At 45.9% G+C, this 15,062-nt stretch overlaps 1 protein-coding gene across 4 annotated transcripts in view; it reads right to left on the bottom strand.

Moving 5' to 3' along the window:
• Positions 1-64: 64 nt before the first annotated feature.
• The window catches only part of gramd1a (GRAM domain containing 1A), a 26,534-nt gene continuing 11,536 nt past the window's right edge, over positions 65-15,062 (bottom strand). For all 4 annotated transcript variants that reach the window (XM_053490634.1, XM_053490633.1, XM_053490632.1 and 1 more), the window contains 18 exons: positions 14,318-14,549; positions 14,120-14,140; positions 13,781-13,865; positions 13,487-13,590; positions 13,199-13,294; positions 12,903-12,983; positions 9,534-9,652; positions 9,206-9,416; positions 8,704-8,845; positions 7,635-7,778; positions 6,779-6,900; positions 6,442-6,584; positions 6,223-6,326; positions 5,710-5,907; positions 5,441-5,525; positions 4,230-4,337; positions 2,521-2,641; positions 65-2,410 (listed from right to left, as the gene is read on the bottom strand). In XM_053490634.1, the coding sequence (XP_053346609.1) occupies positions 2,285-2,410; positions 2,521-2,641; positions 4,230-4,337; positions 5,441-5,525; positions 5,710-5,907; positions 6,223-6,326; positions 6,442-6,584; positions 6,779-6,900; positions 7,635-7,778; positions 8,704-8,845; positions 9,206-9,416; positions 9,534-9,652; positions 12,903-12,983; positions 13,199-13,294; positions 13,487-13,590; positions 13,781-13,865; positions 14,120-14,140; positions 14,318-14,549 (2,242 nt within the window). In that variant the 3' untranslated portion in view covers positions 65-2,284. The remainder of the gene's footprint in view (positions 2,411-2,520; positions 2,642-4,229; positions 4,338-5,440; positions 5,526-5,709; positions 5,908-6,222; positions 6,327-6,441; positions 6,585-6,778; positions 6,901-7,634; positions 7,779-8,703; positions 8,846-9,205; positions 9,417-9,533; positions 9,653-12,902; positions 12,984-13,198; positions 13,295-13,486; positions 13,591-13,780; positions 13,866-14,119; positions 14,141-14,317; positions 14,550-15,062) is intronic.

The following is a 15,062-nucleotide window of genomic DNA, read 5'->3' as shown; positions in this document are numbered from 1 at the left end:
AAACACTTGTGAATCTCGTCACAATGACAACCTTATGACAAAAACACGCTCAGGACACACAGGGTCTTATTTCCCTAACGTTTCTAGTTTTATTTGTTTTGCCATTGAAATCAGTTCTTTACAGCAAAGTCGCACTTCCTCCTTCAGAATAACGCAAATAAATACAACAGTGAAAAGAGAGGAAGAGAGAGAGAGAAGGAAGAAAGGAGTAAAATGTGATGTGAAAGGAGGAGTGCAAGATGAGGAACAGCAGTAACAGACATCTTTGCTAAAAATAAAAAATAAATAAAAAGGAAAATGCACAACACACACAGCAGCTAAAATTGTACGAAAACAACACAAAGTTTGAAACGCTGACACACACATTGGAGGGGCGGGGATGGGGGTGGACAGGGGCGGAGCAGGGTGGGCGTCCCTTTTTAGCCTTTGCTCTGATTGGTCCTCAATGTTTAATGCGCAAAATAAATATTAAATTGTGTTTGTGTGTGTATACGTTCAGATGGTCAAGTCTACAGCAGGCGTGTGCCAATACTTCTACACACTGCATCAACAAGCATCTAGGATATCACGTTATTATTCACACCAATGTGTGTGTGTGTGTGGGGTTTAAAACCGTTACCATGGCAACAGCAAATGAGTTTATTAACGTGTGAAACACAAAGACGTTTGATTTTAGTGATTTTCCTGAAGCTACGTTGCTAACTCGTCATCGCTCGGACTCTCTCCATGTGACTGCCAGCAGCCAATCAGAGCAGACCTGCTGAGAGAGACAACTGTGATTGGTTAAAGAGCAACTCAGAAAAAGGGGGCGGAGCTTATTACATTCAGTTCTTCAAAATAAGTCTTGATTTTATCGCAAAAACTGGGTTCATAAAAAAAAAAAAACATTTATCTGATTAAAGAATCCGATCTAATTTGATCACGTGAGGCATCAAACACTCACTCTGGTGTTTAGATGTAGTTATGATCTGCTTTCAGTCGATTATTCTAGATTGATATCAGTGGGATTAAAGATTCAGCCTGCGTGTGATGTCATTAATCAGACCTTCGTTAATGATCTACTGATGATGATGATGATGATGATGATGAAGGTCAGACAGATATCCAGCCCTCTGCGGTCTGGGTGATGATCGGCACACGCCTGCGGATCTACAGTAACCCTGATCACTTCAAGTCTCGATCCAATAACATACACTGATGACTCGGACAAGTAACCGCGAATAAATATAATACTACCACAGAGAGAGAGAGAGAGAGGAAGAGAGAGAGAGAGAGAGGAAGAGAGGGAGAGAGAGAGGAAGAGAGGGAGAGAGAGAGGAAGAGAGAGACTCAGGCAAACAAACTGGGTCTGAAATTAACTTGTGTCTCAGCAGCATGTTTTTATGAAAAATGAGATTTTTCATGCAGCGCCCCCTAATGGAAAATAATTTCGGATCTAAACGCAGCTTACTTCCATCTTTATGATGTCACTCTTGTGGGCGGGACTAGGCAAATCCAATTATGATAATCAGGTGGTGACATCACAGGCGTTTCAGTGCGGTTTGTCTGCAAGGAGGCGGAGTTAATTTCAGACCCTGTTCTCTCCGTCAGGCAGCTTCGCCTTCCACGATAAATAACACATGATTATTGCTGTTTGGGTTCTGATCCTGCTTCTCACACACACTCTCACACACACACACACACACAACATTTTTATTCAGTCAAAAGAAATAAATACTGAACCGGCCGATCGCACCATCCCTCAAGTTCCACTCGTTCAGCAGGAGAACTGAGGCGTGTTGCAGCTGAGCATTCTGGGTAATCGTTACACAGTGATCACGCTGCTTACGGAAGATAAAACATCAGTGTGTAGATGAGAAGGGGTGGGGTCTGTGACCTCTGACCCCAGAGAATCAGGAAGAAGCTCTGAAGAATGAGGGCCGGCCTCTTCCTTTTAAAAGTGTGTGTGTGTGTGTGTGTGTGAACAGAAAGAGAGAGAGAGGGAAAGTCAGTGGTGGTTGTGTCCAATTTGAATATCACTGAGGGGTGAAGAGACTGGCTCTGTCCCAAACCACCACTGATTTATTGCTTTAGTGTGTAGGGTGCAGGGTTTAGGGGTTAGGGGTTAGGATGCAGGGTTTAGGCTGTAGGGTTCATCGTATGAAGAAAGGCAGCGCTGCATTCACAGTTAGTCACAGTGGGAGGAGCCAAGCATTGAGGGTAATTTTACCCAGTCACATGATTGCAGTCCACTGATCAGATAACGGTCAGAAAGTGTGTGTGTGTGTGTGTGTGTGTGTGTGTGTCAGTGCTGGTCCAGTGTGTCTGTGCTGGGTGGTGCTGGAGGTTCAGATGGAGGAGGAGGAGCGACGGGTTCCTGTTCCTCAGTCCTGATGATTCCTCTGTGCAGGTTCTCCAGAGACTGCTTCATCTGAGGGGGGGAGGGGGGGATGAGTGTGACCAATAAGCATAGACATACTGTACCACATGACCTGTCTCACTCTCTCTCTCTCTCTCACACACACACACACACACACACACCTGGTCGAGCAGTGTGACAGAGGAGTGTAGAATCTGCTGCCACTTGTTGAGCTGCGCCTGATGGAACTGACGCTGTAACTGCAGAACCTTCATCCACTCAGAGGACGACTGGGGGAGGGGACTGAGAGACAGACAGGCAGAGAGAGAGACAGGCGGAGAGAGAGAGACAGACAGGCAGAGAGAGAGAGACAGGCAGAGAGAGCGAGACAGAGACAGGCAGAGAGAGAGACAGGTGGAGAGAGAGACAGGCCGAGAGAGAGAGAGAGACAGGTGGAGTGAGAGAGAGAGAGACAGGCCGAGAGAGAGAGAGAGACAGGCGGAGAGAGAGAGACAGGCCGAAAGAGAGAGAGACAGGCAGAGAGAGAGAGAGACAGGCAGAGAGAGAGAGAGACAGGCGGAGAGAGAGAGAGAGACAGGCAGAGAGAGAGAGAGACAGACGGAGAGAGAGAGAGACAGGCAGAGAGAGAGAGACAGGCGGAGAGAGAGACAGGCGGAGAGAGAGAGAGACAGGCGGAGAGAGAGAGAGACAGACAGGCGAAGAGAGAAAAAGAGAGAGAGAGACAGACGGAGAGAGAGAGAGAGACAGGCAGAGAGAGAGAGACAGGCGGAGAGAGAGAGAGACAGGTGGAGTGAGAAAGAGACAGGCGGAGTGAGAGAGAGAGAGACAGGCCGAAAGAGAGAGAGAGACAGGCGGAGAGAGAGAGAGAGAGAGACAGGCCGAAAGAGAGAGAGACAGGTGGAGAGAGAGAGAGACAGGCAGAGAGAGAGAGAGACAGGCGGAGAGAGAGAGAGAGACAGGCAGAGAGAGAGAGAGACAGACGGAGAGAGAGAGAGACAGGTGGAGTGAGAGAGAGAGAGACAGGCGGAGAGAGAGAGAGAGAGACAGGCGGAGAGAGAGAGAGACAGGCCGAAAGAGAGAGAGAGACAGGCAGAGAGAGAGAGAGACAGACGGAGAGAGAGAGAGACAGGCGGAGAGAGAGACAGGCGGAGAGAGAGAGAGACAGGCGGAGAGAGAGAGAGACAGGCAGAGAGAGAGAGAGACAGGCGGAGAGAGAGAGAGAGACAGGCAGAGAGAGAGACAGACTGAGAGAGAGAGAGACAGGCAGAGAGAGAGAGACAGGCGGAGAGAGAGAGAGACAGGCGGAGAGAGAGAGAGAGACAGGCAGAGAGAGAGAGAGACAGACAGGCGAAGAGAGAAAAAGAGAGAGAGAGACAGACGGAGAGAGAGAGAGAGACAGGCAGAGAGAGAGAGACAGGTGGAGTGAGAAAGAGACAGGCGGAGTGAGAGAGAGAGACAGGCCGAAAGAGAGAGAGACAGGCGGAGAGAGAGAGAGAGACAGGCAGAGAGAGAGACAGACGGAGAGAGAGAGAGACAGGCAGAGAGAGAGAGACAGGCGGAGAGAGAGAGAGACAGGCGGAGAGAGAGAGAGACAGACAGGCGAAGAGAGAAAAAGAGAGAGAGAGACAGACGGAGAGAGAGAGAGAGACAGGCAGAGAGAGAGAGACAGGTGGAGTGAGAAAGAGACAGGCGGAGTGAGAGAGAGAGAGACAGGCCGAAAGAGAGAGAGAGACAGGCGGAGAGAGAGAGACAGGCCAAGAGAGAGAGAGTGTATGTGATATAATACTTGATGTGTTAAAAGTTTGAGGATGAAGCCTGACATTGTGCTTGTCAGTGTGTGTGTGTGTGTGTGTGTGTGTGTGTGTGTTACCTGTCCGACAGTGAGTATGATTGCCACGCCTCGAGTGTGTGAGCGGCTCGCTCCAAAGCCCACAGCTTATAGAACAGCATCATGTTCAGGGCTACCAGAACCACCAGACTGCACACACACACACACACACACACACACACACACACACACACACACAGAGCAGATACATTACCACTGATTACCTGTCAGATACCACAGAGCTGCCCAGGGTTAATAACTGTATCGCAGGCAGCCACTAGGGGGCCTCGGACACATGAGTCAGTATGAGGATGTAGATCTGTTCCCGCCCACACACTCTCGCACCCTCCCCTAAAACGGTTAGCATTCGCTAACACTGGGAACATATTAACCTGCCTGGTCAATGCTTTCAGACAGATACAGCTCACATTTCCAAAACTTTTGCCCCCCCAAAGACATAGGTGTGTTTTCCACATGACATCACATCAAGTAGATTTTTCATTCTCTCCAGGTGAAGGGTTAAACCCCAGGGTAAAGCCACACACTCTTACACACACATACTGTACACACTCTTTTACACGACCACAGGGGGTTTATGTGATGAACCAAATCCAACACTGAACACTAACAACAATGAAGCAGCGTTACTGTACCTGATACAGATCCTACACACAGCAGGAGAGCAGCGGGAGAGAGAGAGAGAGAGAGAGAGAGAAGAACAAAGAGAGACAGAAAGAGAGAGAGAGAGAGTTTAGAAAAAGTTAAACCACAAAGGACAAAACAGCATGAGCAAAGAACTGGAGCAGGGACAAAGAGAAAAAAAAACACAAAGAAAAAAAGTAAAATATGGAGTGAAATTTAAAAATAAGCTCTAAGAGGTTTTTATTATTGTTATTATTATTATTGTTATTATTATATTATTATTGTTATTGTTATTATCTGAATAGTTGTAGGATACATATACAGTTCTCATCATAACCTGCCGAACAACTGATGAAAATCAGGGAGTGATAAAACAGGGTCAATGTCACAGCAAGGTCAAATGCAGATATGAGATCAGGGCTCGTGTGATTATACTGAACCGAACCTACAGGAACATAAACGGATCAGATTGGATCTGGTTACATCACAGAGACGTGAAATTAAACAATAACGACAGAATAAAGCAAATAAATAAATGAGATGAATAAACCTAAAGAAATATGAGTGTGTATTGCACACACACACACACACACACACAGAACGTAACTCACATAAAGCTGATAATGAGCAGAAGGGTGATGCTGTTGCTGTTTGCAGATCCGCGCCACCTCTCACCCAGCTTCAGGTACTGTGAGCCTGAAAGCGCACACACACATACACACACACACACACACACATTACATTTAACATTAGGAGACAGTGACACTACTTACTGGTTTACATTTTTTTTATATCAACAAAACTAAATCCATTGCAGTTCACCACTGCACCACCAGGGGGCAGAGATTTGCGAGACATTAAGTAGATTAACACTTCTTACCTGTGTCTCTGCGCTCCCTATGAACGACGCCCCCTTGATCGATGACCCCGCCTCCGGGACCCGCCCCCTCCGCACGTTTCAAGCTGGTGTGTTTGCGCCTGCGCAGTGTGGGAGGAGCTTTAACCGCTTCCGATTCTCCCACACACACCACCGACACCTCGGACTGGAGCAGGGTCTCCAACTTACACACCTCCACCTCTGCGCAAACACACACACACACACAGAGTCATAATATTAATAAATGTCACTTCTGTAGGGGTTTATAACCATCACACTTTTATTTATAAAAACTTTTATGGCTTTAATGTAGAGATTAAATGTTACTAAAGTTACCAGTCAAACCAAACAACGTAATAAATAAGGAATAGAATTAGCTAGCATACAGTAGCTAGCAGATTAGCTACACTGTTATTGGGGGGGGGTCTATGATGACATGATGTTTCATAAAAAAGACAAAACAAAAAAGCAGGAGGTGATGAAGGTGTGTGTGTGTGTGTGTGTGTGTGTGTGTACCCATGTGTCTGAAGTACTCCTCTATGCCACTCCAGGTGTTTTTCTCTATCAGAGCCTTCACCAGACTCCACGGCTGCTTCCTGTAGCAGATATCTGACGAGACCCTACACACACACACACACACACACACACACAGAGTAATGTTACTCAGTACGATGACATTGCATCATCATCATTATTAGCTGTGTGTGTGTGTGTGTGTGTGTGTGTGTGTGAGACCTGAGGCGGCTCTTCTGCGTGCTGACGGAGGTGAGACTGTATCTGTGTACGGTGTAAAAGTAATCCTGGTACGGGATTCCTGATGTGATCACCTCCGAGTCCACCACGTAACACACACCCCGGGAACTGCTCTTATGGAGGGTCTGTTAACACACACACACACACACACACACACACACACACACACACACACACACACACACACACAGAGAGCAGGAGATCATATATATATATTTTACTAAAAGAAACTCCAGTTTTGCTCCTTAATCTCATTACATTATTCATGTTACTGTGTGTGTGTGTGTGTGTGTGTGTGTGTGTGTTTGTGCATATGTACCTGTGTTTCCACTACGGGGGCGGTTTTAGGGCCGAGGGGGTTGTTTATGGCGATGGTGTAACTCAAAACTCGAGTGCTGATCCCACTGTTGCTGTCTCTCTGCCACTCCTGTACTGACAGATCTGAGAGACAGAGAGAGAGAGACAGGCAGAGAGACAGGCAGAGAGAGAGAGACAGGCAGAGAGACAGAGAGAGAGAGAGAGAGACAGGCAGAAAGAGAGAGAGAGAGAGAGAGAGAGACAGGCAGAGAGACAGAGAGAGAGAGAGAGACAGGCAGAGAGAAAGGCAGTGAGAGAAAGGGAGAGAGAAAGACAGACAGAGAAAGAGAGAGAGAGATAGAACAGATAATTTGCTAAACTGTTCCAATAAAAGTGAAAATATTTGATTTTTAAGATACAGTCCAGACCATGGACTCTAAGAGGTGGGTTCTAAAGGGTGTGGTCTATGGGGTGTGGCCTGAGGGGTGTGGTCTAAGGGGCGATATCCCCGTGGTATGGTGTACGGTCTTAAGGGTGAGATCTAGAGGGTAAGATCTAAGGTGTGTGGTCTAAGGGGGTGTGGTCTAATGGGGGTGTGGTCTAATGGGGGTGTGGTCTAATGGGGGTGTGGTCTAAGGGGCGATATCCCTGTGGTATGGTGTACGGGTCGAGATCTAAGGGGTGTGGTCTAAGGGGGTGTGGTCTAATGGGGGTGTGGTCTAATGGGGGTGTGGTCTAAGGGGCGATATCCCTGTGGTATGGTGTACGGTGTAAGGGTCGAGATCTAAGGTGTATGGTCTGAGGGTGGTATTATAGTGGATGTGGTGTAAGGGGCGGTGCCTGAGGGTAAGAGGCTGTGAGTGGCGCCCCCCACTGACCGGTGAAGTTGCGCTGGGTGAAGAGGTGCTGCAGGAAGTGTGTGTCTGAGAAGAGCAGCTCGTGCAGTTTGTCCACACTCATCCTCACCACCGTGTTAATGTGGAGTCGACCTCGCAGATCACCACAGAACGACTCCACCTCACCTGGAACACACACACACACACACACACACACACACACACGTCAACACATGTACATATTACTATAAATCATCTTATTTATTTAACAACATGCAATGGAAACGTAATTTGTTTTTAAACTAAAATAATATTAATAATATTGCCGTACATAATTATAATTGTAATTATTAACTAAATAAATAAAAGTGTTGTATGATTATTTATTTAATATTTCAGTTTATTTTTTATTTTGAGCCAAACAGTCCATAAATATCACTTTATGTATTACAGTATAATAATATATATATATATAATAAAAGTAAAGATTTTTAATTCTTTTTCATTTTCTCCCTTTTTTATTTTTTAATTATTTAAACATTTATAGCCTGTTTGTTTCTCCAGCTGTAAGTCTGATAACAAACTGAGATTTTTAAGACTAACACTAACACTAATAAACGAGCGCTGGACTTTTACACGTCGCTGGGGGATTTCCAGACGAGGGGGCGGGGCCTCAACCTCACACCGTCCACTTCTTTATTTTGGTTAATTACTTCAGTAAATTAATATTCAATTAACTTTTTGCGCTTATTTATGTAGATGTTCTTTTGTCTGACGTGTCGTCTAGTTCCAGATGTTCAGCAACACTGCGCGCACACACACACACACACACACACACACGCATGCAAAATCCTGCGTCTTATTTCCCTAAATCAGCTCGACAGACTGGATGTTCAGGAACTGGCTGACGTTTCTGGTCTTTAATCACAGACACACTCGCACACGTGTGTGTGTTACAGATATAATAAAATGTTGACATGTTCCAGTAGTACAGGATTTACTTTAAACGTCTAATAAACCTTTAAACGCTCAGAAGCACGGACACTTATTCCGTAGCCGATATTTAAATTTTAATGATGTAATCCTGTGGTTTCCATGACGATGTGCTCACTCTCTTCCTGCGTGTCGGACGAGTTGCTCGGGTCTGTGGGAAGGTCGTCGTCGTTGGTTATCTCCAGTGATGACACGTGAGCCATCGGTGCCTCCTGATTGGCCGGTTCTGACTGAGTGTCCTCTCCAACTTCCTCCGAATTCTACACCAGGGTAAAAAAAATGTTTTTTAAAGGTTCACGTCCACAACGCTCCCTCCTACACCATGCGCACCACCTGATTTTCCTTATATGGTCGTCACTTCCTTGATTGCTCTTAAAGACCTGAACTAATCGAGTATAAACCCACAGACAAATATATAATATATGATTTATTTATAATATAATAATATAGACAGGAATAATTTCCCCCTTAGATTTAAAAGTAGAAAAATAAATTCTCGTTGTAACCACCGTAACCCCGCCCTCCTGTGGGTTGTACTGAATTCTAGATCCTACATATTTATTAGATATATTTGACCTGACGTTCTGTTTATTGTTGTGAGTGTGCTCTGTGAGTCTCACCGTAGCAGCAGTGATGGAGGTGGGGTGTGTGAGGAGCGCGGAGTGTGTCGTGGGGTGTGTGTTCGGGCTGGGCTCCGGCTCTGTGCTGGGTCTGGATGCCTGAGCCTCCGCGGGCTGAGTGGAAGAGGAAGAAGAGGATGGAGGAGAAGATCCAAGAGCTGCTGAGGCTGAGGACGGATCCATGATGTCGGAGGAGGAATCATCGCCCGGACTGAGAGAGAGAGAGAGAGAGAGAGAGAGAGACAGGACAATATATATAGGATCCTACTCTAAACACACAGAGAGTAGATAAACAGAGAGAGAGAGGAAAGGAGCAGGTGGAGCTCACAGCAGGCCGTTGACGTGTTCGCCGGTGGGAGAGACGTAATCATCGTCCTCGCTCGTCAGCCCCAGCTCCGTGCCATAACACTGATGTACGATGTGCCAAAGCTCTTTAGGAGACAGCGTCTAACACACACACACACACACACACACACACACACACACACCTGAATAAGTAAACCCAGCACATGAAACCCTTCATCTAAAACAGAAGCTGGCACAGAAACAGGAAGCAGAAAAAAGGAACGAAACACAAATAACAGAGAACAAAAGCACCATTCGGACCGGATCGTTCGGCCCTGGGGTACTTCCCTAGTTCACAGGTGCGATGGGCCACATCCTCACTCAGTCTTGTGTGTGTGTGTGTGTGTGTGTGTGTGTGTGTGTGTCGCAGTATCACTGCTCCTGCCCCGGGTTCTACACACCTGCTGAATCATGAAACACAATCTGGATGGTTTAGGCCTGCGTAGTGAAACCTCAACTACACACACACACACACACACTCACACACACACACACACAATATCATCAAGGTTTACGTCACTGTGAATAACGACTATTAGTATTAGATATCTAATAGTAGCAGGAAGGGTGCAGGAGGTGACTTCTCAGAACAGATCATGACCCGCACACACACACACACACACACACACACACACACACACGACGCCTGAGGAGGGTAGCTCCGAGCATGGCGCACCGGGGAGGGCGGGGCAGGGGGCGGGCATTCACCCCATCACTCGAAGCAGCGGTAAAAGCCCTGACTTTAAACAGCGCAGCGTTCTCTTGATGAGGGAGGAGGAAGTGGGCGGAGTTATGAACGTACTCCAAGTAATGCGGCTAGTTTTTACATTTTTATGTTCTGAAACTTGCGTGTTGTTGAAATCTCGGATCAGGGCTCATCAGTAACCTTCAGAACCTTTTCAGAACCGCTGAGTGTGTTATCCCGTGATGGACAGCCCGCGCTGCGAGAGGCCTCAGCACACTCGCATGTATTATGGTCTGTTTTTATAGTTGTTACAAATGTTGTTTTTCACAATTGTTTACACACTTGTTAGAGAATTTTGCCTCATTTTGTCACACACACACACACAAGCAAATAAGACACGAAACTTGAACACACACACATCTCACTTCTGCTTTAAAATGAAACTCCGCAATCAAAACCTTGCCAACCCCAAAATAAAAACACACTCGCACCATTCGCGCTGCTCTTTCACACACTGGTGTACTTTATACGAAACCCCGCCCTCATTAGGTCTTTGTATACAGTTTTAATTTTCTCAATCATGCTTCAGAGAAAGACCCGTGTGTTCCAGTGTGGAACGTGAACTCATATGTCAGAGCTGCTGTAGGTTTATATAACGTGCAGTAATCAGTAGTCAGGACAACATGTGACTGTACGCTCACGGAGACACAAATTACAGTGTAGTGTACATAAACAGTACTGTGAGGGAGTGCGGGTTCATGGACGCTTCACCTCATCCACATCACCGGCCATGTCGTCCCTCGCACTGCTTATACACACTCCAACACCAAGATGAGTCGCGTAGAAGTGTAATATAGCCTTTCTCAAATTAAACCTACGAACTTCTCTCTCATATGATATTATTATCACGATACCATCGACTGATATTTATTCATCTGATAATTTTATTTGTTATAAATATCCCGATCCGATATATTATCCGATATAAGAATACGAAGCTACTTTCGTATAATTCTTCACTTCATATCTTACTGTGTATCTGACAAATAAAATTAGAATTTTGAATTTGTTGTTCCTTTTAATGTTAGCGTTCTCACTTAAAAACCAAGCGCAGCATTTAAACACCACAAACTAACTTCAAATACATTTAACTTGTTGTATCTCTATTATATCCTCCGCCATAATTAACACATTTCCAAACAAACTCAGTGAATAAATCACTAATGATCACACGGAGTGCCGGTGTGGGAATAGTTTAGAGTGCGCCACCTGTAGGATTATAAAGAAGCGACGATGTTTTACCTCCTCCTTGAGAGCGTGTGTTGAGCAGTTGTGAGTTTGGAGAAAAAAGACGATCAAAGGTACATTTTTTTTACAAGGTAACGCAGTAAGTTGTGTTTCTGTTGCAGCACTCAGAGGATCGGTTGTATCCGAGGATAACCAGACGATTCTGTTCACTGTCTGATCGGCCGGTGCGTCTTCTAGTGATGGGTCGTTCATGAACGATTTGTTCTTTTTATACGAATCTTTAACATGACTCAGATGAACGAGTCGTCTCGAAGAGTGATTCGTTCATTTCCTACTGGGCGTGCATGCGCAAAGCAACGCAAAACCTCTGTATGTTATATACAGGAAACAGAATTGAACGATTCTCAGCAATGAGTCTTCGAGTCCCGAGTCGTTCGTTCTTATGACACGTGACTCCCCTAGACGCTATGCAGTGCAATATATTTAAAAGAACGAACGACTCAGACTGGAAGATATAAGAGATGAGCTGCTCATTCTGTTTATTATAACATGTCCTTAGCTGCATTGTAATGTTTTCATAACTAGAACTATAGACAAATGTAGACGTATTGGGGGTATTTTTTATTTAAAACGCAACAGTTTAATTTATTTCTGATCAAAAGAACGGAATGAATGAAATGACTCAAAAAAAGATTCGTTCATTTTGATAAACGAGATTCAAAGAACCGAGTCACTAAAATGATTCGAACTTCCCATCACTAGCGTCTTCATTATTACTGTAAATAAATCATTTAAAAACTGGTTTTGGAGTGAGTGTGTCGATACACACCACAGAATTGCGACTCATATCTGATCCGATTGTCCCCTCGTGTCTTCTCACTACACACTCCTGCTCACCTCAGCACTGACACCGGACACCTCACCTCTGACTCACTCTGTGTACGTTTCCATCTTGAGAATGAAATCGTACGAGATTGTGCTGTTTTGTTGTTGTTTTTCCTGGTAAGGCGACGTGTGGTGACGTGTGGTGACGTTTATCTCTGAGTCGCGTGTTTACAGTACAAAGCACACGGACGCAGCCTGGGGTCAGCGGCTCTAATCGCTCGCTTTAATGTGTGTAATAAAGCACGCTAGAGTGTGTGTTCTACAGCTCACAGCTCAGTGTGTGTGGGCGTGTGTGGGTGTGAGTGTGTGTGTGTGTGTGTGCATGCTAAGAGCATGTTTGTTAGCGCTGAATGTGTTAGTGCATGCGCTTGCACTTCGTGATGTGTGAATGGTGTCTGTATGTGGTTTGTGTGTGTGTGTGTGTGTGTGTGTGTGTGTGCTAACAGCATGTTTGTCAGGGGTAAGCTTGTGAGTGTGAATGTGTGTACACTGTCAGGATGTGTGTGTGTGTGTGTGTGTGTGTGTGTGTGTTACCTTGTCCAATAGTGCATTCTGCCACAGTCTAAAGATCATCATGAAGCTGCGCTCCCTCGCTCCGAAAGAGGTGAAGAAGTGCTGCGGGGGGGAGGGGGGGGGGTAGTGGAGGGTGTGACATATGGAGTGACACACATTTATTATCAGGAGTGCCTTGTGTGTATGTGCATGTGTGTGTGTGTGTGTGTGTGTGTGTGTGTGTGTGTGTGTGTGCATGTGTGTGTGTGTGTGTGTGTGTGTGTGTGTGTGTGTGTGTGCATGTGTGTGTGTGTGTGTGTGTGTGTGTGTGTGTGTACCTTCTCCTGCTCGGTGTTGATCTGGATGGCGTTTGGAATGAGTTTAGCCGTTTTCTCCTTCGTTATATTTGTCACTTCCTTCAGCAGGAGTGTGATCTGAAACGCAACACACACATTCACTGCTTACGTATTACATCATCATATTACGTCATCATATTACATCATCATTATATTATTATTACTATTTCACAGTGACATTTGAACATATACGACAGCAAAGTAACATTAGATTAGGTAGTGTGTGTGTGTGTGTGTGTGTGTGTGTGTCTGTGTGTGTGTGTGACGTACAGTGGTCTCCCAGCGGAAGATGTTGCTGTAGAAGCAGATCCAGTTCTCAGACAGATAGAGACGACCCTGAAGAAGGATGTCCTTCTGAAGAGCACACGAGTAATCTACACACACACACACACACACACACACACACACACACACACACACACACACGCACACAGAGTACCAAAAAAACAAAAGATTTATGTGTGAGTGACTGTAACTATACACTGATGCAGACAGACAGACAGACAGACAGACACACACACGCACACACACACACACACACACGCACACACACACACAACTCACCTACAATCAGACGCTCTGTTTCTGGAAGTTTCTTAAAGAGTTTACGGAATTCTTCATTCCTCTGTTTATAGGTGGGACTGAGAGCCTGAGACATGGGGGGGGGGTAGAGACAAAAGTTGATAATCAGACAGGCAGTTAAATAAACAGATATACACAAAGAGAGAGAGAGACACACACACAGATAGATAAACAGATAAATAGACAGACAGACATGGACATAAATCAGGTATCTTCAAATTAGATAATCAGAGAGAGACAGAGAGACAGACAGAAAGACAGACACAGACAGACAGAAAGAGAGACACAGACAGACAGACAGAAAGAGAGACAGGTACTCACATTGTACCAGCTTTGCATTTTCTGTAATAAAAAGAGAGAAGAGATAATGAATTATTTATATAAACTTCTCCCACAGACATTATAACAGATTACCCAGAATGCACTGTGTGTGTGTGTGTGTCACTGCAGAACCGAGTCTTTGGTTCGGAACGTCATAGTAAGAACCCTGAGTGGTTTTATGGGCGGAGCCGAGCTCACCTTGGCATTGCGTGTGAAGTGGCGCGAGCTGATTGGGTAGCTGGAGGTAGAGGAGGAGAGTGTAGGGAGTAAAGAGGAAGAGGAGGAGGCTGTGGGCAGGGAAGCGCTCTCGGCTCCACCCCCTCCGGGGCGATCATTCTGCCCCTCACCCTCGCTGGCCCGCCCACCCAGCACCCGTCGCCGTAGAGACGGAGAACCGCCTGGAGTGCTGCGGGGAGAGTTACTGGCCGTACTGCAGGGGAGAGAGTGAGAGAGAACACACACACACACACACACACACACACAAACACACACACACACACACACACAGGAGAGTTACTGACCATTCTAATAACATTGTTAGAGTAAGAGTCTGGGACTCTATCTCTCTGATTGCCAACCTGTCTCACTCTCAGTCTGATTGCCAACCTGTCTCACTCTCAGTCTGATTTCACACCTGTCTCACTCTCAGTCTGATTTCACACCTGTCTCAATCTCAGTCTGATTACCCTCCTGTCTCACTCTCAGTCTGATTACCCTCCTGTCTCACTCTCAGTCTGATTTCACACCTGTCTCAATCTCAGTCTGATTACCCACCTGTCTCACCCTGAGTCTGATTATTCACCTGTCTCACTCTCAGTCTGATTATCCACCTGTCTCACTCTCCAGTCTGATTACACACCTGCTCCACTCTCAGTCTGATTATCCACCTGTCTCACTCTCCAGTCTGATTACACACCTGTCTCACTCTCAGTCTGATTACCCA

This window comes from Clarias gariepinus, unplaced genomic scaffold (genome assembly GCF_024256425.1).
Source record: "Clarias gariepinus isolate MV-2021 ecotype Netherlands unplaced genomic scaffold, CGAR_prim_01v2 scaffold_30, whole genome shotgun sequence".
NCBI classification, from domain to species: domain Eukaryota; kingdom Metazoa; phylum Chordata; class Actinopteri; order Siluriformes; family Clariidae; genus Clarias; species Clarias gariepinus.
The sequence above is the reverse complement of the archived record's forward strand: the minus strand, read 5'-3'. Positions and strand labels throughout refer to the sequence as shown.